This window comes from Echinops telfairi, unplaced genomic scaffold, assembly GCF_000313985.2.
Source record: "Echinops telfairi isolate 266 unplaced genomic scaffold, ASM31398v2 ScPeMD7_24;HRSCAF=84, whole genome shotgun sequence".
NCBI classification, from domain to species: Eukaryota; Metazoa; Chordata; class Mammalia; order Afrosoricida; family Tenrecidae; genus Echinops; species Echinops telfairi.
In genome coordinates this window covers 7,208,930-7,233,436 of record NW_022103921.1, presented here as the reverse complement: position 1 = coordinate 7,233,436, position 24,507 = coordinate 7,208,930, and the positions used below count along the sequence as shown (strand labels likewise).

Genomic DNA, 24,507 nt, shown 5'->3' with positions numbered 1-24,507 from the left:
TGCATTTGAATTGTGGTGCTGGAGAAGAATACTGACAAGTACATGGGCTGCTAGAAGGAAAACTTGGTCTGTATTGGAAGAAGTAAGGCCAGAGTGCTCCTCAGAGCAAGGATAGCAAGACATCATCTGACATACTTTGGAGGACATCATGTTTGGTAAAGGGGAAGGGCAGTGCGTCAAGATGAAGGACACAGTGGCTGCCATCGGTGGACTCAGGATTAGTAACAGTTGTTGGATCTTCATCAGTTCTGGTCCACTGTGTAGCACTGGCTGTTAGGGTCTGCCAGTGGGGTGGGCCTATCACCCAAAGGTGAGGAGGTGGGACTGCCTGAAGAACAGGGCTGGCCAAGGGGATCGGTCGGATTGTGACTGAGCTTGACTAGGAAAATGGGGCTATCCCAAACTGAGAGCAGAGTTACTGCCTCAGTGGGGCTAGAAAGAGAGCTGAAGACCAGGGTGGAGAAACATCTACCAGACTCCATAAAGCACCGCCAACACCCAGAGTCTGATGGGCAGGGCTAGAGGATCTCAGAGGACAGAGTATTATGTCCAAGCTAGTGTAAGTTGTCCTGACGCGTTTTGGACTTCTTCCTTCTTTTCCTCCAGTTTCTCCCCAAGCACATTAGAAATGCTTACTTTGTGTATGTTTACCACTGTCCTTTGGCAGTCAACAATTTCTATTGTGGATTTCAGAGGTTGACTGATAAAGAGGAATTTTGCTCCAAGATGAAACAGGCCTAAAGTTTCATCCGTAATTAATTCAGATGATACAGAAAATGGTATTTTGGACCTAATTTGAACTTAATGAATTGACTCCGATGTTCTAAGACATGGACCCCTATGAGCACCAACAGTTCCTAAAAGACATGTACAATCCACTCAAGAAAACAAGATTACCTAAGGGCAAAGATTATGAGTAACATTCTAACATCTACCTTTTATGCATTATTTTACTTGACTAAGAAATTTCTACTCGAAAACTCTTACTACTACTTCAACTTTAATATTTTAATTTGTGACACTAATGTCATAAAATGCAGTAAGATAAAATATTGGGACCCTCGAAAATAAATACTCCAGCTAAATATATTTTCAGAAGATAATAGGTACATGTGATTAGATTAGAAATTATTTTAAATATATCTAAAATATAGAGAAATATATACTTACTCCTTTTTTCCTTTTTCTTAAATTTTCCTTTTTTCTTTCCATGATCTTTCTCATCATCAGACACAATATCAGGTGGTTCATGAAGGTTGTCGTGGGGAGGTGAGGGCTCACCAGTCCTGTATAATCCAGGAAATTTGGTGGGGCTGATCTCTTCAGAGCTGGGGGTTCGAGTAAGACCACTGCCATGTTCCCCCCTTCGATGTTCATTGGGGCTGCTGGTAGGGGGCAGGAAGCACTCGGTCATTTTGACTCCCTGAAAAAAGGTGAAGTCTTCTCTGTTACCTATCCATTACACCTACAAGAAAGAAAAATGTCATCAAAAATCATCTAACAGCAACAACTAAACAAAGCCAAAATCAAATCACTGCCATTTGAGTCACAGTCCATTCTACCGCAAACAACCCTCTAGGGCAGAGTAGACTTGCCCTATTTGATTTCAAAGACTGTAAATCTTTATGGGAGCAGAAAGATTTATCTTCCTCCCATGGAGCAGCTGGGGGTTTTGAACCGCTGACCTTGAAGTTAATTATCAGCCCAAAACCCCACTACACCACCAGGCTCCTTAACACCAACAGCCAAAACATCACAAACACAACACAGCAATTAATCTTTACAAGAAAAATATCTTTCTTCCCATATTCCCACAATATTTTTATATCCTATTATCTCATGTTTCTTTGCATGCATCATATATTTCAGTTCTCAAAAAGTGTAAAGGTCTGAAATTTTCAAGTATCTTCAGGTATTAGACCTTAAAATATTACCGTTTCCCCGAAAGTAAGCCATCCTCCGAAAATAAGACCTGCTTACAGTTTTGCCTCTCGCTGAAATATAAGGCATCCCCCCGAAAATAAGCCCCCCCCCCCAACAAAAAAGCTACCATGACTCTGGACTCTGGACCATAGCAGCCACAGCGCAGCCGAAGCAGACAGGAAGTGCGAGGTCTCTTTTAATAAAGCAATAAACAATAAATGTGTACCGTATTCTTCTTCATGGAAAAATAAGACATCCCCTGAAAATAAGACCTAGCGCATCTTTGGGAGCAAAAATTAATATAAGACCCTGTCTTATTTTCGGGGAAACGGCAGAATCCTGAATTCTTCGTAAGAACTCACCATTGAAGAGGGCCTCATTTTTACTGCTACATCATAAACCCTTACTACCTTTCTGTAGCTGTCATCAAACTACTATGCTACATGAAGAATAACTGATAAAGACGATACATATAACTACGGAGGCCTGGTGGCCCACAGGTTACGCATTAGACTGCTAACCACAAGACTGCCAGCCGCTCTGTGAGAGAAAGAGGCTATCTGCTCCGGTAAACAATTTTAGCCTCAGAAACTCTCTATAAAAGTCATTATAATTTGGAATAAAAATTTACAATTAAAATGAAGTTTAATGATTCACAAAGTTGGAGACAATGAGGTATGACATGTGCAATCAGATTTTAACTTCATGGTATATTTTGTACAACTCAAAAACAAAGCTCATTGCCATAGTCAATGTTGACTCAAAGCATCCCTAGAGAGCGTGAGTTTTCAAGGTAATCATTCTTCATGGGAGTAGACAGCCCCATCTGGAAAGGCCAGTCTTTTTCCCACAGAACAGCTGGTGATTTCAAACTGAATCCTCAGCTCGCTCATTCTACAATATACAAAAAGTAGTTTCACTAAAATGGACACAACTAATGAACAGATATAAGACTTCAAGATAAAATTCATGATAAAAAAGTTTATATGACCATAAGCAAAGCCAAGAGGCACGAAAATGTGAAAAGAGGCTAATTTCTTTTTAAAACAGTTTTTACAAAGTCATGAAAATGTATAACAATCCTAAAGGAAAGCTCTGAACAAGCAATTGATAGAAAAATTAGTAATATATACATAAAAAGTTCAATGTTAGTCATAATTTTAAAATGAAAATATTAAGTTACCGTTGTTCTAGTACCAGGATGGCAAATAACAAATCGGTAAAATAGGTATATAATATCCAATATTGGTACAGACATGAGGAAACAGGGACTTGTAAATATTCATGAATGATGGAAATATAAATCAGCACCATCTTTTCATTTCTTTAAACTTTTACAAAGTTTATTAAATCCTACACTAAATCAACAATATCTCATTTTATAGAAATCATCCCATGGTGAACATGTCTAACCAATGTGGCAGTTACAAAATCTCATGTCAACTTGAGTGAAGGGGTGGAATCTAGCCTGCCAATTATTAGGTCACAGCCAATGGTGCCTCTGTGTGGGCATGGCCTTCTCCTAAGGATTCTGGGAAGTCCTGTTTTCCTCCCTGGAGGTGGGGCACACTCCCTCTCTGCTACACATTCATTGTTGACAAGCCACATGGAAACAGGCTGATGGAGCAAGAGCCCTGGAGCTGGAGAAGCCACATGGAGACACACGCCAGCGCCGAGATGCTTACAACACCACTGGATCCACAAGATTTCCCACCCACTGGCCTGTCATCTTCCTGCATTTGGCATCATTGCATGTGTTGCATGAGTCTGAAGGGGAATTTATAGACTGGTATCGGACATATGGGCTAATATCTGACTTAGGAACTTGATCTGAACTGGGCTGGGATGTTTTCTTAATATACAATTATTCTTTGTTATAAAGCTCTCTCTTACATACACACGAATGTCTCTGGATTTGTTTCTCTAGTCACCCTGAACTAACACAACCAGTAAAAGTAGATCTGACATCAAAGTGCTGATCTTCAGCAGACTGCAGAGCAAGAGAACACCTCCATAGAACACTACCGAGACAGGCAGACGCTTGCTCAGAGTTTTCATACAAGCCATGCTGGTTATCAAACTACATGTCTTAAGATTTAATATACTAGAGTCAGCAATTGTAGGTCCCATATCTTATTTTAATTATAAGTGCCTTACTGAAATAGCATTGACAGTTTCACTGACATTCTCAAGCTAGCATGATATATTGAAAAAATAAAAATTGAACATGAAAAGTCAGAGAAAAAAAATGGAAAGGGGAGAGGGGGTTGAGATTATTGTTGGGGTAGAAGAGTCTAACAAGTCTAGGCATTTGGTTGGAAGAGAATAGATGAACTACAGATTTTCCAAATGAAGTTCCTAAGTTTAATACAACAGATTCTTTTGAAATTCAAAGGTTTACAATCTGTGACTTTAGACAGTCCCAACTCTTTTGGATCAAAAAAGCCCACACAGTTGAGATTGTATTATTTGACTTTCTTTCATAGTAGGTGGTGGGCACAAGCAATCCTCCTTCATAAAGTTGACAATTAGATTCACTCAGAACATTTTTAATAATGCATATTTTCTTTAAAAAGTGCTCATTTTACAATTCAAATGTACTTGGGAAAACAACAGTTAAAAAATAAATAAAAGCCAATGTAAAAAAGACAGGTAAATACAAGGAACTATATGTGACCTCCTCCCTGGGGGGACGGACAACAGAAAAGTGGGTGAAGGGAGACGTCGGACAGGGCAAGATATGACAAAATAATAATTTATAAATTATCAAGGGCTCATGAGGGAAGGGGGAGCGGGGAGGGAGGGTAACAAATGAGGACCTGATGCCGGGGGGCTTAAGTGGAGAGCAAATGTTTTGGGAATGATGAGGGCAATGAATGTACAAATGTGCTTTACACAATTGATGTGTGTATGGATTGTGATGGGAGTTGTATGAGACCCTAATAAAACGATTAAAAAAAAAAGACAGGTAAAAACAACAAGAAAAGTACAGGTTGGATATGGCTTGGATTTCATAGTTTTCTTCCTGCGTTATCAACATGAGAAATCTGTTCCTTCAGCTGGCTCCATTGCTCAGGGTGTAAAGAAATACTTTTCTTCCTGGTTTCATTTCACTTTCTTGATCTATCCAATATTATCTAATATCAATTATGATTTTCCCTTTGAAGTCCTGAACACTGACATACCCCATTTTCCCAGTCTGGAACATATTATTTTCTCTGCTGCTGCTGCTCTGCTTAGAGGACGATAGGACTCTGGAAGTTTCCCCAGCCTTTTGCTTCTTTAGAGGTTTTTCTGAGCAACTTGCTTTTTCCCCTGCAGCTTTCGGTCAACTGCACTCAGAATCACTGCCAGAGAAGCTTGAAGACACCAGTTCTTCTGATCTAGTCACGGCTCTGGTCGTGCTGCCCCGCGGTCTCAATTGCTCACTTGAGTCTCAGCACAATCTTTTCTGATAAGAAATTGTATAATATCTATACACTTTTATTTAATTGGTTACATCTAAGATGTTTGAATACTTTACACCGGTATGCTCCCCAACACATTTGTGGATTTATTGCAGCAAAGTTAAACATACCTGTAAAAATAGTTGTCAGAATATATATATATATATTCTGACAACTGTTTGTATTTCCCACCCCCATATATATGTATTTCCCACCCCCATGGGGATACTTCCCACGTGTTCAGCATGCACATCTGTATGCCCAAACATCTACTCATAGATCACCACTATTAGAGGAGTGTGTGTATAACAGTATTTGCTCCCATATGATTGACAGCCTTGAAGATGCTAAGCAGGCTTGCTATGAGCTGGAATTCACCTGACGAGTCAGTTTGGTTTGGCTTCACTTAAATTAACACTTACCTACGATCCTCTACTTCCTTCCTCTCCTTTCCCTTCCCACCCCCCATAGAAATCAAACAGTGTTTCTATTCTTGTGAATGCTTTTAAGTGAATTCATCAATTTTGAAAATTACAGGGTTCCAAAGTTCAGAGAGAACGTAAGCCCAGCGGACAGAACACTTACAACGAGGGATCCTCAGCTCATTTGTGGAAACTGGGGTTTTCCCACAAGCTTTTTTAAGCCCTGCATACTTTATAGAAGGGAGAAAATGAGCTCCAAAAACCAAGGAAGCAGTTTAATAGCTGGGTGAATTTTTATCACACATCAATTACACCTCAGTAGAGCTTTGAAAAAAAAAAAGACTCATAAGCAATAGCAACACTTTTTCCCAGGAACCCTCCCTCACAGTCCACTACCACCCAGTGGGAGTCACCGAAAACCCTTTTCTGGGTCTCCAGATACTGAATTTGCCAAGCTGAATTTTAATTACCTCTGAACATGTGTGAATGGTCCGATAAATTGTGGCTCCGGTATTTACATAGTACATCCTAAGTGATGAAATGTTTAATAAATTAATCACTGTCAATATGTTCTCAAAAGGAGTCCAAGGGTGATGCAATTGATTAATACTCTCAGCTGCCAACCAAATGGCTGTTAGTTTGAGTCTGTCTACCCAGAGGCTCAAAAAAAGGCCTAGCAATCTACTTCTGAAAAACCTGCCATGGAAACCGCATGGCGCAGTTCTACTCTGACATATGATCCGCCGCCAGCACCTGCTGCCTTCATTAATATTCTCTCAGATGCTAACATCCATTGTAATGGCTTGACAGAACTCGTAGACAAAATTCATAATGAAAGGATCTATGGAGGGCAGGAACAAGCTGTTAGTGCCAGTGGACAATGCTCAGGGTTGAGCTGTTTATCAGGACGTGTTACAAAGTTCTGTCAAGTCTGCTAATCAATGCCCAAATGGCATACCACTCCGCTATAAACCTCAGCCAAACGGCATTCACAGTTTAAGCCTCATGCGACAAGTCCAACTTCCTGGACCAGGTGCCTGGAGGCAACCTCGCTCCACAAGCCAGCCTCCTGCACAGAGCACTCGTCTTCAGGTGCTCCGCAGGTGGGAGGTCGTCACTGTTCCATGCTCTGGCTTCTGCTGCTGCTCCTCCGATGGTCTAGCTGTCATCTGGGACCAGGACGTTCACTGGACCAGGCCCCGAGGGTCTAGAAGAGGGCTTCCACACCTAGGTCTCGCTGGTGATGAGATCCCTCCACGTGTTTCTCAAAAGTCTTATTTTATACACAGCAGGATGGTACTCCACATCCTTCTTGCAATGACTCATAGGTTTTAATCCTGTCAGTATCATCCCCACCTTCTTACCAGACCCGTGCAGGAGAAGGTCATTTGGTGGGAGTTAGAGACTTTGGCTAGAAGAGCCACGTGAAGTAATTTGTTGTCCCAGCACCTGGGTTTTCCTGTTCTCAACACACGCTGTGCATTGTGAATGAGAGAAATATGAGAAAAAATTACTTTTTGTCATCTTAATCTTATTTAATTAAGGAAACAATGAAAAGGAATCCAAAATTTTACTTGAGTTCCTGTAGCTTCATGAACATTCATATACATTATCTACCCTTCCTGAATACACCCTGAAAGAGTTCTGATGGCACAACAGTCAAGTGCTTGGCTGCTGACTGAAAGGTTGCCAATTAGAACTCACCCAGTGGCTGCGGGTGAAAAACCTCTTCAACTACCTCTGTGCACACTGCTGTCTAGAAAACTGCAAAGGGGCAATTCTACTGTGGTATGTGGTGTCGCTATGAATCTAAATGGACTTGTGACATGGCAGCAACCCACAGCACAGCAAGAAAGAGTCTGAGGTCTGTCTGACTCAAAGCACGCATCTAAACTGTTCTTTACTACGAGAGTTTCTGTGTTCTCCACCAAGAGGCGGAGCAGGGCAGAGGCACCGAAGAAAGAAACTGAAGCTTAAAATGGGAATGACAAGAAACTGGCTGAACCAGTGCAGTTTCTGATAAGGATTATGGAGTCCAGAAGTGACAAGATTGGGTTATGAGTTCCAAGGACAGGAATGAAAAGCTGGAAGCACAATGCCAGAAAGATTCTGAGCATTCCCTCTTGTATTCTTATAAACTCACTTCCAACTCATAGCAACCCTCTAAAACAGAGCAGAACTGCCTCTTTAGGTTCTCAGGACTTTAATTTAAATCTTTATGGAATTAGACAGCCTCATCTTTCTTTTAGAGGAGTGGCTGGTGGGTCTGAACCACTGACTTAGTAGCTAGCAGCTCACTGCACTCCCCTCTATCACTAGAGCTCTCTTCTGTATTCATACAGTGACTTTTAAGCTATACCTGAATTCGCATATTCTCCTAGTTCAGATTACTGTTATCCAGCTTCCCATACTAGATGAAGATACGTTTTATTCATACAGTGCTTACTATATTATCTTGCAAACACTGTTGATGTTGTTGGGTACTGTCCAGCGAGTTCCAACTCGTAGCAACCATAGGACAACAATGAAACACCGCCCAGTCCTGTGCCATCTCACAATGGTCCCTATAAGTGGTCCCTTGTTGCAGCCACTGTGTCAATCGGTCTCAGGGAGGGTCTTCTTTCTCACTACGCACTACCTAGAGAGATGTTCTCTTCAAGGGACTGAGGCCCACGGCCAACACTACTCTAAATAAATCTGGATTTGATTCACAGACCATTGGGAATGACTGGAAGAAGGAGGAACAGTTAAAAGCAGATACGGAGGCATGTGGGCCTGCATGTAGGGCGGCTTACTAAGGGAGAAGAATGTGCTTGCATTAGGACATGTTCTCTGGCCACAGGGAACCAATCAAGCCTAAGCTTCACTAAATAAAAGGGCAACAGAGAGGGACTCCAAGTGATCCCAGGAAATTTTAATTATGAGTATCCAAAGAAAAGAAGGCAAACAGATCACAAAAATTAGAAATTCCTATTTCAGGGGCAAGAAAAATGAAATACTCTAAGTGCTTTTTTCCTCCCCTAACACTGATAAGATAAAAATGAGAACTATGATTGTTTTCAATTTTACACACACACACACACACACACACACACACACACACACAGAGCTTTAAAACACCATCGGAGAAATAGTGCCTCTAGAAAGATAGACGACATGTTCGATCCCATTAACTTTAACTACAAACCTGGTCTTTGGGAGAGAAGATGGTACACTTAGGGTGGTAAACTGAGGAAGGAAGATGGCACAATCGGGCTGGTAAACTTAGGACTCTCGAGACTCAAGAAACTACACAGTGGTGAGTTCCTGACATTTCTTTGTGCCTACTACACTTAGGCTGGGCTCGGGAAAAATTTAACGAATGAATACCCTAACTAAGGGCTGCTGCCTCCAGCCAAGGGGCAGAAACTTTTACAAACTGCTGCCTCCACCCCTGGCATAGCCCCACCACCTCCACACAGCCAAAGACCAAGTGAGAATCCTACATAGCCCACCCTCAGGAAGCTGGCAACATGGTGCCCTAATACCACCGCCAGGTTGGTGTCAGCGAAGGCCAATAAGATAAGTGGGTTTTTCATGACTGCCTGCTGGTAGCCAGCCCTCCCTAGAAGAGATACAGATGGAGAAGATGGAGAACTTGGGCTTCTACCACCAACTCACAGGTAAAAAGACTTCCCTCTCCTTTCTTGCTGGAGTTGTACTGCAGGAAGATGAGGGCTTTCTTCATCGCCCAGTGGTAATGAGGCCACCTCCCTGCACTGTCGCAGAGAACTTACCAGAATTGCTACCACACAATGGAGGGGCCCCACGTGACCCGAGTGTAACTGCAATCTAGTGAGGAACTAGATTTCTAGCCCATCGGGCAGTGACGGGGCAGCCTCTCCCTTTCCCACGTGAGAGAGGTGTCAGAGAGAACCTGTTAAAACACAAGGTTTACCCACAAATTATAAAGCTAAAAAAAACAAGGTGTAGACTGAAGGGACTTTTAAAAGTTCATGGAAAACTGGAGATAACAGATAATGAAGTTTTTCAATTAATTTTTGAAGTCTCCCTCTAAGGGCAATGATTTCTGAGAACATCATATAGCTGAGCAAGAGTTTGAACTGCACAGCACCACTTACTCAGATTTCTTTTCCTGCTGTTATGGTAGGTGGTAAGCTCAAATGTTACCAGTAGGTCCTTAAAATACTGCTTGACACCTATCTATTTTTGTGTGAGTTTGTCTTGCCCAAGTGATCTCTGTATCTAAAACTACCACTAAAAAAGTGCTATCAAGAGATATAGTCAAAAACATTATTAAAAAACAAAACAAAAATTGAACTCTATAGACAATGTTTCAAAACTCACAGGAATGCAGGAAAATAGAACTGGGAATGAAAACAAATACAGTGACTAAAGCCCTGACACGGTGTCTTGATTAACCAGCGTTGGTGAAACAGAAATACAAGATAAACACGTGGCCGGCCTTACAGGCATTTGTTTGCTCACACTTGGGGAGGCTAGAGGTCGGTTTAAACTCAGAGCATTGGCTCTAGGGGAAGTCTACCTTTCTCTGCGCTAGAGCTCTTCTGAGCTTCTGTTTCAGGATAATTTTTTGTTTGTTTATTTTTCAGGTTTTTAAAATCATTTTATTAGGGGCTCATACAACTCTTATCACAATCCATACATACATCAATTGTGTAAAGCACATTTGTACATTCACTGCCCTCATCGTTCTCAAGACATTTGCTCTCCACTTAAGGCCCCGGTATCGGTTCCTCATTTTTCCCCTCCCTCCCCGCTTCCCCCACCTCATGAACCCTTGATAATTGTGGTCCTGAAGGGATCATCCACCCTGGATTCCCTGTGTTTCCAGTTCCTATCTGTACCAGTGTTCATCCTCTGGTCTAGCCAGACTTGCAAGGTAGAATTCGGATCATGATAGTGGTGGGGGGAGGAGGTGAGGAAGCATTTAGGAACTATAGGAAAGTTGTATTTTTCATCGTTGCTACATCACACCCTGTCTGGCTTGTCTCCTCCCTGAGACCCCTCTGCAAGGGGATCTCCAGTGGCTTACACATGGGCTTTGGGTGTCCACTCCCCCCATCATTCACTATGGTAATATTTTTTGTTCTTTGATGCCTGAAACCTGATCCCTTCGACACCTTGTGATCCCACAGATTGGTGTGCTTCTTCCATGGGGGCTTTGTTGCTTCTGAGCTAGATGGCCGCTTGTTTACCTTCAAGCCTTTAAGACCCCAGACACAGGATCATTTTTTAAAAGTAGTTTTACTGGCATATACTTCACATGTTGTACAATTTAATCATCCAATCATATTCAGAAGAGTTGTGTAATCACCATCCGCATTTTCTTCTCTTACTCATTGCTGTTTCCCTCCAACTTCCCTTGCAATGCCCCTAGGTAATTATCTCTACAGATTTATCAAGCCTGGATTTCATAGACAGAAAATCACGCAAACATATAAAACACAAAGAGACAAATAAAACAAGCAATAATGACAAAACAAACAGAAAAACCTCAACTGAAAAGAAAACACAAAATACTAAAATCTGAAACAACTTTAAAATGGGTCAAAAGGAAAATCAAATGATAAACTGTTACATTTTGACCTAACTTCAACCGCCATAATAGATTTCACAATTCTCTCTGGTAACACGGAGGCTGTTCACATGCCTGGACAACGGTCAGAGGGAACCCACCGGAGGCTGAATCCCTGTGGGCACCCTGCAATGGCTTCTGGGCCTTCCCTGTCTTCCACAGCCTTCTGCAAACAGGGTGGTCATAACTTAAGCTCTCACCCCATTCCCTTATTGAGAACCCTTGGCTCACATAGGCTGGTGTGCTTGGCATCTCTCTTTCTTCACTCACTTATCTAACCTCTCTCGTACACCTCAACACACGTGCTACCCCATCCTGTCTCGTTCACATAATGAAGACACGACATTCCCAGATGGGATCAGAGCCATGGGTATAGTCCTATTTGAGTGTACAACCCATTTCTTTTACTATTACTAGTTTCTGAATCATTTTATTGGGGGTTCTTACAGCGTGCGTAACATCCCATGCATCAATTGTATCAAGCGTATTTGTGCATATGTTCCCATCATCATTTTCTAAACATTTACGTTCTGTTTGAGTCCTTGGTATCAACTCCTCTTTATCCCCTCTTCCCCCCACCCTTGTGACCCCTTGATAAATTATAAATTATTATTGTTTTCCTATCTTACACCAACTGCTGTCTCCCTTCACCCATGTTTCTGTTGTTCATCCCCCTGGGGGAGGGATTATGCATCAATCATTGCGAAAGGTTTCCCCTTCCCCCCACGTCCCCCCACTTTCCTCCTACCCGCCTGGTATCACTAACTCTCATTTCTGTTCCTGAGGGTTTTATCTGACCTGGATTCCATGTGTCGATAGATGGGTTTGGGGTCCCTGCTCCAACCCCCCTCACTCTCAACAATATGTCTTTGTTGTGATTTTGGGTCTTCTGGTGCCTGGTGCCTGATTCCTTAGACTCCTCATGATCAATAGGCTGGTGTGCTGCTTCCATGTGGGCTTGTTGCTTTTCTGCTAGATGGCCCCTTGTTTAACTTCAAGCCTTTAAGACTCCACACGCTAAATCTTTTGATCACCAGGCACCAACAGCTTTCTTCACCACATTTGCTTATGCACCCATTTTGTCTTCAGCGATCATGCTGGGAGAGTGAGCACCACAGAATGCCAGGTTGTTAGAACAAAGTGCTCTTGTGTTGAGGCAGGGATTGAGCAGTGGTTCAAAGTCCATCCACTTCCTCAATGTATTGCCATATAAATATACATGCGTGTAGTTACATAAATATATTAATTCCTAAAAACAGAAAGTATTGGCCTAAGAGCACACATATAGCTTTGATTCCTAGATTTCTCCTACTTCCTTTTCTTTTCCTCCTGTCCCACCAGCACACTCACCCTTCTTCTGCCTCTTAGGAATTCCTTTCAGCTAGACTGCTTTTATTCCAACACCCCCAGGATCTCTATGTCCTCCTCGTTATTGCTTTTAATTCCCTAGTTGTTCTCCCGTCTATGGCTACATCACATATTTTAAGGGCATGCAATCCAATCGGTAGCACATATCAATAATGACATGAAATGTACATGGTCTAAACACGCCAATTAAAAGACAAAGATTGGCAGATCCAACTATGTTTGCTGTCTACAAGAAATCAACTCGTATCAAAAGACTCAAAACAAACAATTATATCGATGTGAATGAAGGGGTTGGCGTGAGACCCAAAACCCATCTATAGACAATTGGACATCCCCCCCACAGAAGGGTCACAAGGAAGGGACAATTCAACCAGGGTGCAGTATAGCACCAATGAAACACACATGATTCCTCTAGTTCCTGAATGCTTCCTACCCCCACTACCATGATCAGGTCCTACCTTACAAATCCAGCGAGACCGGAGTACACACACTGATACAGATAAGAGAGCAAATAACAGAAATGTGGGTGAAGGGAGAAAACGGAAGTGTAAGATGCAAAATAACAGCATAATATATAACTGATCAAAGAGTCAAAGGGTAGAAGGGTGAGGGAGGGAGGGGGAAAGAGGAGCTGATACCAAGGGCTCAAGTAGAAAGAAAATGTTTTAGAAATGTTGATGGCAACATATGTACAAGTGTGCTTAATACAACTGAATGATGGATTATCATAAGATTTGTAAGAGCCCCTCAATAAAATGATTAATAATTTTTATAAAAGAAATCATCTCACATATAATAATATAGGCAAACAAAGTATAAGGACGGGGGAAAGATAGCTTATGCAAACAAAGCAAAAGAAAGCAGGAGTCTTCCCTTAACGTCAGATAAAGTGGGCTAGAGAGCAAAGACACTTACCAGAGGCAGAAAGGGATGTTACATAATGAGAGTAAAAGTCCATCTGCCAAAAAGATAGAGCCATCATGAGTGTGGAGGCACCAAAAAGAAAGAAAGAAAGAAAAATTAGTTGCCACAGAATCTATTCCAACGCTGGTGGACCCCACCTATTACAAAGAAGAATTGCTCCATAAGGTTTCCTTGGTTGTAACTCTTACAGAAATAGATCAGTAGGTTTTTCTCAGGGGGCATCATTCTACACACCAAACTCACTGTCACTGAGTCAATTCCAACCGATTTTCTCACTGCCACCAGGTTGGTGCCAACTCACAGTGACTGCAGGGCCGGACAGAACTGTCCTTGGGAGTTTCTAAGACTGTACCTCTTACGGGAACAGAAAGCCCGTCTTTCTCCTGCAGAGTTGATTTCAAGCTGCTGCCCGTGTGGTTAGCAGCCCAATGCGTCACCACTGTGCTACCAAGGCTCTTTGGGGCATTGTTCACCCAAACTAAACTCACTGCCATGATGACACTGTAAGACAGGGTTCCAGAGATTGTACTTCTTCACAGGAGCAGAAAGCTTCATCTTTCTCCAGAGGAGCCGGTGGTGGTTTTGAAACGCTAACTTTGTGGTTAGCAGCCCAACTTGTAACTGCCCCGTTTCCCCGAAAATAAGACAGTGTCTTATATTAATTTTTGCTCCCAAAGATGCGCAGGGGATGTCTTATTTTTCCATGAAGAAGAAAATGGTAGACATTTATTGTTTATTTTATTAAAAGAGACCTCGCACTTCGTGTCTGCTCCGGCTGCGCTGCGGCCAACAGTGGGCGGCACCTGCCGTTACGATCCAGAGTCCAGAGTTATGGTAGCTTCGGGGGGGCCTTATTTTCGGGGGGGATGCCTTCTATTTTAGTGAGAGGCAAAACTGTGAGTAGGTCTTATTTTCGGAGGATGTCTTACTTTCGGGGAAACAGGATACTATGCCACCAAGGCTCCTTTTGGGGCATCATTAGGTGGGTGCAAACAACCAACCTTTAGATGAACAATCTGCTGCAAGCTGCTTGTGCCACCAAGGGGCCTGAACATTGTCTAAAAGGGATGAAAGCAGAGAATAGGAAGCACTGAAAAGTCCATTTATTGCTCGGGTCAATGGAAACGTAAGAAAACCGTTTGCCAGTATCTTTTCTTTAACATACCCTTACCATGCAATCTGCATTTACTCTCCTAAATATGTACCTAAGGTAAATAATTTTATATGCTCACAAAAAGGACTTATGACTAGAGTAAGATTACTCATAACTAAGATACTCCCCTTTCCATCAACAGGAGATTGGCTAAATAAACTGCAATATATTCAAACAGTGTAATATTTTTCACCATTATGAAAACAAACTAATCATATGTATCAAATTGAATTATGTCCTTCTCAAAAATATGTTGCAAGCTCTTACGTCCATGTCTGCAGTTATAATCCCATTTAGGGATGGGCTGTCTGCAATGTTAATGGGACAAGATTAGTACAGGGTGTGTTTTCTGTCAATCCCTTACAAAAAAAGAGATCAGGGAAGCAGAGTGGAGGGAAGATGAATGCCAAGTTGCATAAAAATCTCCAAGGAAGTAGGGAACAGAAGCTAAAGAGACAATGGCTTTCCTCCAGAGCTGACAGAGAGAAAAAGCCTTCTCTAGAGCTGGTGTTAGATTCTAGCCTCCTAAAATACAAGTGGGAGAGAGCTGGGGCTTTCTACCCCATACAGAGTTACAGTCGCAGAAACCCCCAGGAGCAGCTGTCCGGAATGAGTCAGAAGCGACTGCACGGGCGTGAAATGAAAACCTGTAAGAAAATGAATTTCTGCTTGTTCAAGCCATCTCTTGCAGTATTTCCATTAGAGCAGCACTAGGTAACTAAGATATTATACACATAATAAAACAGACAAAACACAAAAGACAGCACCCTGGGACACAATGAGTATCTAGTGTGTGTTTCTATTTACATGAAACTCTAAATAGTTCTAGTTGTCATAGATTTTTAACTGCGGCTCAGCATTGCAGAGGACAGAGACTGAACGAACTTTTTAGAGTAAGGGATGTATTACGGATCTTGGCAAGCACGTGGATTATGTATGTGTGTGCACTTGTTAAAATTACCAAGCTTTGAGTTTCATTGAATATAAACTATACCTCAATGAAATGTCTGAGAAGAGCGGGACGGTGGAGAAGGTACTGGATGGTTTATAAAGATGGCTGTGATCATGAGTCACTTAAGAAAATACAGGCCTTCCTTTTCAAATGCTGCTACACCCTTTATCCTCAATATCCCATCTATTTCCAATAAATCCAAAATAAAACTAGGTGACTGTTTCTATATAAAAGGAACAAGTTCTTTTAAAAAAGAACCCCACAAAAATGGAAAATGTTTTTCAGTAATGCCTAATAATACACAAATCCCATAGTCATCAAGTATATTCAGACTTACAGGACAGAGTAGAAACGCTCATTTGGGTTTCCAAGATTATAAATCTCTATGGAAGCAGCCAACCTTATCTTCCTCCCATGGAACAGTATGGGCTTGGTTAATACCCCAGCACTTACTACACTGTACCACCAGGGCTCCTGTAATACCTAACAAAAAGTTAAAAGTACAAAACAAAATTCACAAGTCTAGAGCTTTAATTTGGAGTAAAAAAGATCTGTATCTTTTAAAAAAATCATTTTATTGGGGGCTTGTACAACTCTTATCACAATCCTTACTTCCATCCACTGTGTCAAGCACATTTGTACATTTGTTGCCATCATCATTTTCAAAATATTTTCTTTCTACTTGAGCCCTTGGTATCAGCTCATTTTCTTTTCCTCCCTCCCTCATAAGCCCTTGATAATTTATAAATCATTTATTTTTTCATGTCTTACACTGAACGATGGTCTCTCCTCACACACTTTTCCACTGTCCCACCCCCTGGGAGGGGGTTATATGTAGATCATTGTGATCAATTCGCCCTATCTTCCCCCACCTTCCCTTTACCCTCCTGGTATGGCTACTCTCAACATTGGTCCTAAGGGGTTTCTCTGTCCTGGATTCCCTGTGTTTCCAGCTCTTATCTGTACCTGTGTACATGGCTCTGGTCTAGCTGGATTTGTAAGGTAGAATTGGGGTCATGATACTGGGGGGGTAGAGGAAGTATTAAAGAACTAGAGGAAAGTTGAATGTTTCATCACTGGTATACTGCACCCTGGCTGGCTCATCTGCCGGTGAAACCTTCTGTGAGGGTGAGATAGTTAATTGTGCCAACCTCGCCGATAATCACATGTGGGGCTAATTGAAAGATGGAGGGATAAATGGGTGGTGAGCCTCGCCTTTCTAGTTCTCCGGTTTCTTGCTTTGTGATGGTCACAACGGGGTGCAGCTGCCTTAGCAGTTCCCTGCTTCAGCTTGCAAGATTGACTTCTTACAAGACATCCCCAAGGAGAAGCCACATGGACCTATCCCGATGCAGGCCTGGGTGCTGGAGCAGCCGTGTGGAGACCCCTGCTAGTGCTGAGATGCTTATTCGTTCACTGACTCAGCTTTCCTCCTGCAGTCGGCGTCATTGCCTCTGTTTTGTGAGGTGGAGGACTTTGTGGACTGGTGTTGGGTTAATGGGTTAATGTTGGACTTGTGGGCTTGGGCAGCATTGGGTTGGGATGTTTTCGTGATGCACATTTTCTTTACATAAAACTCTCTCTTATACATGAGTTGCTGAGGATTTGTTTCTCTAAAGTACCTAGACTATTACAGCAAGCCTACCAGACAGAGTAGAACTGCCCTGCGGTTTCCTGGGTTGCAATCTTCACAGAAGCGGACTGCCACATCCTTCTCACCCCAAGGAGTTGTGAACCAGATATTCTGGTTAGCCACCAAGCTTGGGCAGCATTGGGTTGGGATGTTTTTGTAATGCACACTTTCTTTACAAAAAACTCTCTTATACATGAATTGCTATGGATTTGTTTCTCTAAAGTACCTAGACTAATACAGAGGGGATGTCCAGTTGCCAACTGAGGAGCTTTGGGTCTCCACTCCGCACTCCCCCTCATTCCTAATAGTAAGATTTTTTTGTTCTGGGTCTTTGATACCTGATCCCTGATGGGATACCTGATCCCATCGACACCTCGGGATCACACAGGCTGGTGTGCTTCTTCCATGTGGGCTTTGTTGATTCTCAGCTAGATGGCTGCTTGTTTATCTTCAAGCCTTTAAGACCCCAGACATTATTTCTTTTGATAGCCAGACACCATCAGCTTTCTTCACCACTAATTCCTCTCGGTTACATTGCCCCTGATCAAGCCCTAACAGGGCTCCTACACCCTCCTCACCATCGATTTTAGATCACTTGCTGTTCCCTTGTCCCTGGGTTTGTTAACACCACTCCCTTTCCTCCGCCTCCCCCTCTGCTCTGTCCCCTGGGAACCATCGGTCCCATCATTTTCTCCTGCAGATCCCGCCCGTCTTATCTAGATAGACATACAGAGATAATAATATGCACAAGAACAAGGCAGAGCAAAACAAAGCAACAAAAGAAAACAAAACCAACCACACAGAGAGAAAAGCCTGTAAAAAGGTCTGCTTGTTGGCCTGTAGGAGTGCTTTCCGGTCGAGTGTGATGGCTGCAGTCTACCCTGGGGACTGCCTGGCCCTGCTCCCCTTGCTGTTCTGTTGCACACCCTTCGGGTTTCACCTCTGTGTGGTGGGGTCAGATCTGTATCTTTTTTTAAAAAATTTATTATAATTTATTTTATTTAACAATCTAAGAAGTTGGTGGCCATCAGCAGTTCCAGTGCAATTTCAGGTGCAACTGGGAATTCGGGAAACTCAGTGGAGCTGTTAGTGCAGTGAACCTTGTAGGTAAAATACATGCATACTTTTGATAACACATGTGATGGGATCTCTCTAAAATTGACCTCATTGGTTCCATTCTCAGCAAACTGACCTGGGCCACTCAACATGGCTTTTATTGTTCCTGATGTTAGTGCATGTTCTCTTTTTACAATAAATTCATGGCCATAAGAAGATATCGGTTTGATATACATGGCATCCGGGCCTTCACAGCCACCATAAGTTTTCTCCTCTCCATCCATTAGGCTTTTATGAAATTCTACAGGAACTTTAGTAGCCTCCTGGTGAGGCGGAACCCACTGAGCTGGCAGTCGGCTTTGGTCTGGCGGAAGTACCCAGCGTCCTCTGCCTTCTTCCACGTCTCCAGATCTGTATCTTTTAATGTGAATAATATTTACACCGAAAAGAACTCTTGTGGCAAGCACAATGAAGGTGAAACCATTTTTTTAAATTTTCATAAAACTAGACTCAAACCTAACCAAATTTTAAAAAAATTTTCACTCTCCAAAAATCTAAGGTATATCGTGTATAGATAAGGAAGTCTTATCTGTTCATGTACCAGTGCTGATCAACACATATACCAAAAATCATTTTTCCATGGAAAAGGTCAAAGTAATGTATGTAGGAAAGAAAAATTGCTAATTAAAGTTTCCTGAAATGAGCTCAAGTATGAAGAATAAAACTAATGGTTTATTAAATCTGATGATGCCTAAGCAAATAAAGGTCTAGTCCAAACAAATATCTTGCTTAACCAGTTTTACAAGTTAAATCAGCATTTATAATGCTCTTTATTAAACAACAGGTTTAAATTCTCTTGAAGCAGTTTTCCTATATTATGATGGCTTTAAAAAACAATCTGTAAATTAGGAAGTCTCGATCGATACAGAGGGATCCAACTCTGGTTTACATACTGACTAAACACTACTTTTAATCTATTATTTAGGAATATTACATTTTATAAGCAATATTAGCATGCACATAAGTGGTGCATTCTTGTCCCTCAAATCAAGCAGCACGATTAACAGAACATGCTTGCCTATCTTAGTAGCCTATAGTAGATTAAGAATAAAAGTATTTTAACTAGCAGATTTTAAATTAACCCTCAAAAAACAATTAAGCTAAATTTTTCATCTAATATATGGGGAAAGTTGACCCTAACTTGGACAACATTAGGCAAGTCCTTAGAGGTCCTGGTGGTGTGGGGGTTACGCATTAGGCTGCAATCTGCATAGTTGACAGTTCGAAACCAGGAGCAGCTCTGAGGGAGAAACACTGGGCTTTCTACTCCTGTAAATAGTTACAGTGTCAGAAACCCACAGGGGTTTGGAGGCAAGTCCTCTGCATTATACCCTGACTTATACTGTATGCCTGTCACTCACTCACTGCCATGGAGTCAGTTCTGACTCAAAGTGACAGGACAGAGCCAACTAGAACTGCTTCTGTCGGTTTTTGAGACTAACTTTTACATGAGTAGAAAGCCTGGATAAACCAATGATTTTGAACTGCTGGCCTTGTACTCAGTAGCCCAACATGTAACCCACTACACTACCTTAATAGTCAATTTAAACCCCACAAAGAGATTAATTTCTATTTAAAAACTCAAGAAACAAACAACTTAAATTTAATCAGCACTGAACACACTTTCAGTATCCTAGTAATAGTCAGAAAAGGATTGAACTGCCAACCTCAATGTCAGTAGCTCAATTCAATCAGTTTCTTGGGAGAATAAGGCTATCTGATCCTGAAGAGATTTACAGCCTCTTCATAGGGTTGCTGCGAGTCAGAATCCAACATCATAAAGAAGGGTTTGGGATTTGCCTTCCTAAACCTAAACCCTACATCATAGGGTTTCTATAAGTTAGAATCAACTAGATGGCATTGGGTTTGGTTAGGGTAAAAGGAATATTATATGGCTGAGGAAAAGGTGAAAGGAAATATATTGACTATAAACAAGTCATTGGTCCATGTGTTCTCTGGACTCATTTCTATCAACAAGACCATATTTGCAACTGATTGATAGGCCAGATTCCACCCTTATCTTCTTACAAGTGCAGTCAGTGTTGGCACACAAAATTCTAACCATCACACTTGGAAATAATATATAGGGTTGCTATGGGTTGGATTAGACTCAACAACAGTGGATTTGATTTGGGGTAAGAATAAATTGAATGGCTGCAGAAAACAAGTAGAGTGGGAAACATTTTTTTTACTATATCCTCTTTTGTACTATTAGTATAATTTGTTATGTTACTGCAATACTCATTTATACTATAATAATGTAGGTAGCTTAAAAATAAAAAGTAAGAACTTTAAAAGCCCTTCCCTCCTTATCAGCGCCTAAAAATCTGGCAAAAATTCAGAGCCAATTTCCTCAAAACACTGGAAACTAACCAAAAGCTTGAAGTCCTCCCATGAGTGCTCACTCTAGAAAAACAGCTGAGTTTTGTTAGGAACAGCAAGCATTGTGGTATTTTTAACTTACCTTACTTCCTCCCACTCAGTTCCCCACTTAATCAATGGCAGCCTTGAAAATAATCAACAACCCACATTTCTAGTACTGGTATAAACTCAAAAACTGAAACTTATTGTCACTGAACCAATTTCCACTCATAACTACTTTGCAGGACAGAGTTGAACTGTCTCTTTGAGTTTCTGAGGGGGTAAATCTTTACAGGTGCAGGAAGTCTCTTCTTGCTCCAGCAGAGCACATGGTATATTCAAACTGCTGGCCTTGTGGTGGAGCAGCCCAACATGTAACCACCAGGGTTCCTGGTACTGATCTAATGAAACAAACCTTACTCCTAGAGAGCTGCTCAAAAGGCTTGTTTTACCAAGCCTATTTCAGAAAACTAAAACTTGTCAGTGCTAGAGCCACGCTGGAAAGGAGGGGTGTTTGTTAAAAACACAGGCAATGTTGAGTTGCTACCACCTGACACAATTTATAACAGGGCAAACAATAGACTGGTAAGAGTTTGAAAAGAAAGGCTAAAGAATGAGATGTTTGGCGGATAAAGGATCTTGAAAATCTTCAACATATTCCTGGGATCTAAGTAGCAACACGAATGCCAAGAAAAAACCCAGGATCCTAAGCTCTCCTTTCTGGCTAACTTGGAAGATTTGTGCAAATAGGAAGTGAAAGTTCAGGCAGAGTTAACTGAATGCTAAAGGATGCCTCTGCACCAGTGTTCTCATAACTGTAATTTTGCTACTGTTATGGTGACTCCTGTGACTGGGGTGTTTTTTATTCCATATGTTTAAGAAAATGTCTACCCAATCTAGCTGGCCATTAACAACAACAACAACAAAATCAGATTTCAGTTGACCATACACACCAAGAATAGACTTAAAAAAAATGCAGAAGTCATTAATCAAATAAACAACAAAACAACAAGCAGCAACAGTGCCTCTGCAGAGAGGAGAGTACGTGATATCCATGGATGCCACACTATAATATTCAAAATGTTTCATTTTCAACAACGACAGAAAAACCAATCATGAAAAGAAACAAAGGATGTTCTATAAACAGGCAGGGGAGGTGGGGAGCTAATACCGTATACACGCGTGTATAAACTGAGTTTTTCAGCACATTTTTAATGCCGTTTTTGTGGTAAAATTAGATGCCTTGGCTGATATTCTGGTCAGCTTATACTCGAGTATATACAGTATTTGCATATCTTTTTCTGTATATGAAATCCAGGAGAGGTAACTCTATAGATACTATAATTGGATGAATGATTTCTTTGGGGTATGACAGGGCAGGTTGGTGGGAAATGGAGAGCTAGTAACAATGAGCACAAGAAAGAAGAAAACGTTCCAGAATTGATTTTGGTGATGATTGTACAACTTTTCCTAATATGACTACATGTATATGTGAATTATGTGCCAATAAAACTATTTGAAAAGAACAATATAGATAGTATGGAATTGGAAAGTACAATAATGGACATTTTAAAAAAAACATACTAAAAGGGTTCAACAGGAGATTAGAGAGCACACAGGAGAATTAACAAATTTGAAGAAAGGCCAAGGAGCATTATTCAGTCTGAGGTTCAAAAGAAAAAGTAATCAAGAAAAAAACACAGAGCCTAAGAAACCAGCAGGGCATCATCAGTCATTCAAAAACATGCATAATAGGAGTCCCAGAGGAGATGAGGGAAAAGGGAAGAAAGAATATTTAAAGGAATAATGGCTAAAAAATCCCCAAAATGATGAAAGTCATTAATCAACATATCTATGAAGCTTAACAAATTCAAAGTAGGAATAGCATCAAAGAGATTCACAACTGGGACACATCATAATCAAGCCACTGAAAAAGTGAAAAAAAATCTTAAAAGTGTCCTGCATGACAGATATTTACATTACAATTCATAACAGTAGCAAAATTACAGTTATGAAGTAGCAATGAAAATAATTTGATGGTTATGGGTCACAACAGGAGGATTTTAAAAAAATCAGTTTATTAGGGGCTCATACAGCTCTTATCACAATCCATAGATACATCAATTGTGTAAAGCACATTTGTACATTCACTGCCCTCATCATTCTCAAAACATTTGCTCTCCACTTAAGCCCCTGGCATCAGCTCCTTGTTTTTTCCCCTCTCTCCCCGCTCCCTGCTTCCTCATGAACCCTTGATAATTTATAAATTATATTTTGTCATGTCTTGCCCAGTCTGACGTCTCCCTTCACCCATTTTTCTGTTGTCCGTCCCCCAGGAAGGAGGTCACATGTAGATCCTTGTAATCGGTTCCCCCTTTCCAACCCACCCTCCCTCTACCCTCGATGAGGAACTGTATTAAAGGGTTGCAGCATTAGGAAGGTTGAGAACCACTGTGTTAGACCACTAAACCAGCATCAATATATTTTACACCATCAAGATACTACAAACCCATTGGGTCTCTACTCAAGTATTCCCTCAATACAAGAACACTTTGTTCTAATAACCCAGCATTCTATGATGCTCACCTTCCAGACGCGATTGCAGAAGTCAAAATGGGTGCATAAGCAAAGTGAAGTAAGTTGATGGTGTCTGGCTATTACAAGATATCACATCTGGAGTCTTAAAAGGGTAGAAGCTAAACAAGCAGCCATCTAGCAGGGAAGCAACAAAGCCCACATGGAAGAAGCACACCAGCCTGTGTCATCATGAGATGTCAACATGATACGATATCAGGCATCAGAAGACCCCAGACAAACAAATATATCAATGCAAATGATGGGGGTAGAAGGGGAGACCCAAAGCTCATCTGCAGATAATTGGACATTCCCTCACAGAAGGGTCACAAGCAATGAATGAGACAGCCAGGGTGCAGCACAGCATTGACAGAATATACAACATTCCTCTAGTTCTTTAATGTTTCCTAACCCCCCACTATCATGACCCCAGTTCTACCTTACAAATCTGGCTACTCCATGGAGCATGTACATGAGTACAAATAAGAGCTCTCGACACATGTAATCCAAGACAGATAAACCCCTCAGAAACAGCAATGGGAGTAGTAATACCATGAGGGTAGAGGGAAAGTGAGGGGAGAAATGGGGAACTGACTACAATGACTTACAACTCCCCTATCCCCAGGGGAGCAAATAACAATAACGTGGACAAAGGGAGACAGTGGGCAGTGTAAGATATGAAAATAATAATAATTTAGAATTTATCAAGGGTTCCATGAGGGTGAGAGGGTGGAGGAGGGGGGTGGGGAAGGGGCTGATACCAAGGGTTTAAACAGAAAGAAAATATTTTGAAGTTGATGAGGGCAACATATGTATAAATGTGCTTGATACAACTGATGGATGGATTGTTATAAAAACTGTAAGAGCCCACAATAAAAAGATTAAAAACAAGACACTACAAATAACCATTTTTTTCAGATCACAATGCTATAAAATTACAAATAAACCATAGGATTATCAACCAAAAAATCAATTCCATTAAATGTAAACAACACATTACTTAAAAAACACTAGGTAACTGAAGAAATAGAGAGCA

General features: G+C 41.3%; 2 protein-coding genes and 1 pseudogene across 3 annotated transcripts in view; all 3 read right to left on the bottom strand.

Annotated features, from left to right (window-relative positions):
* RALBP1 (ralA binding protein 1) overlaps positions 1-24,507 on the bottom strand; it is a 70,815-nt gene that overhangs the window by 33,632 nt on the left and 12,676 nt on the right. Inside the window, exons 1-2 of one of the 2 annotated variants that reach the window (XM_045289047.1) lie at positions 9,568-9,624; positions 1,171-1,465 (exon numbers count right to left, since the gene is read on the bottom strand). In XM_045289047.1, the coding sequence (XP_045144982.1) occupies positions 1,171-1,414 (244 nt within the window). In that variant the 5' untranslated portion in view covers positions 1,415-1,465; positions 9,568-9,624. Of the gene's footprint in view, positions 1-1,170; positions 1,466-9,567; positions 9,625-24,507 lie in introns of those variants that run through there. The other variant, XM_004714096.3, reaches the window with a different exon arrangement.
* LOC101640002 lies at positions 4,935-9,518 on the bottom strand (annotated as a pseudogene).
* Positions 18,422-18,760, bottom strand: LOC101649233 (elongin-C-like). Its single transcript, XM_045289048.1, has one exon. The coding sequence runs from the start codon at positions 18,758-18,760 to the stop codon at positions 18,422-18,424; it is 339 nt and encodes a 112-aa protein (XP_045144983.1).

Coding starts and splice junctions, on each gene's coding strand:
- LOC101649233 (XM_045289048.1), bottom strand. CDS start 18,760: ATGGATGGAGAGGAGAAAACTTATGGTGGCTGTGAAGGCCCGGATGCC.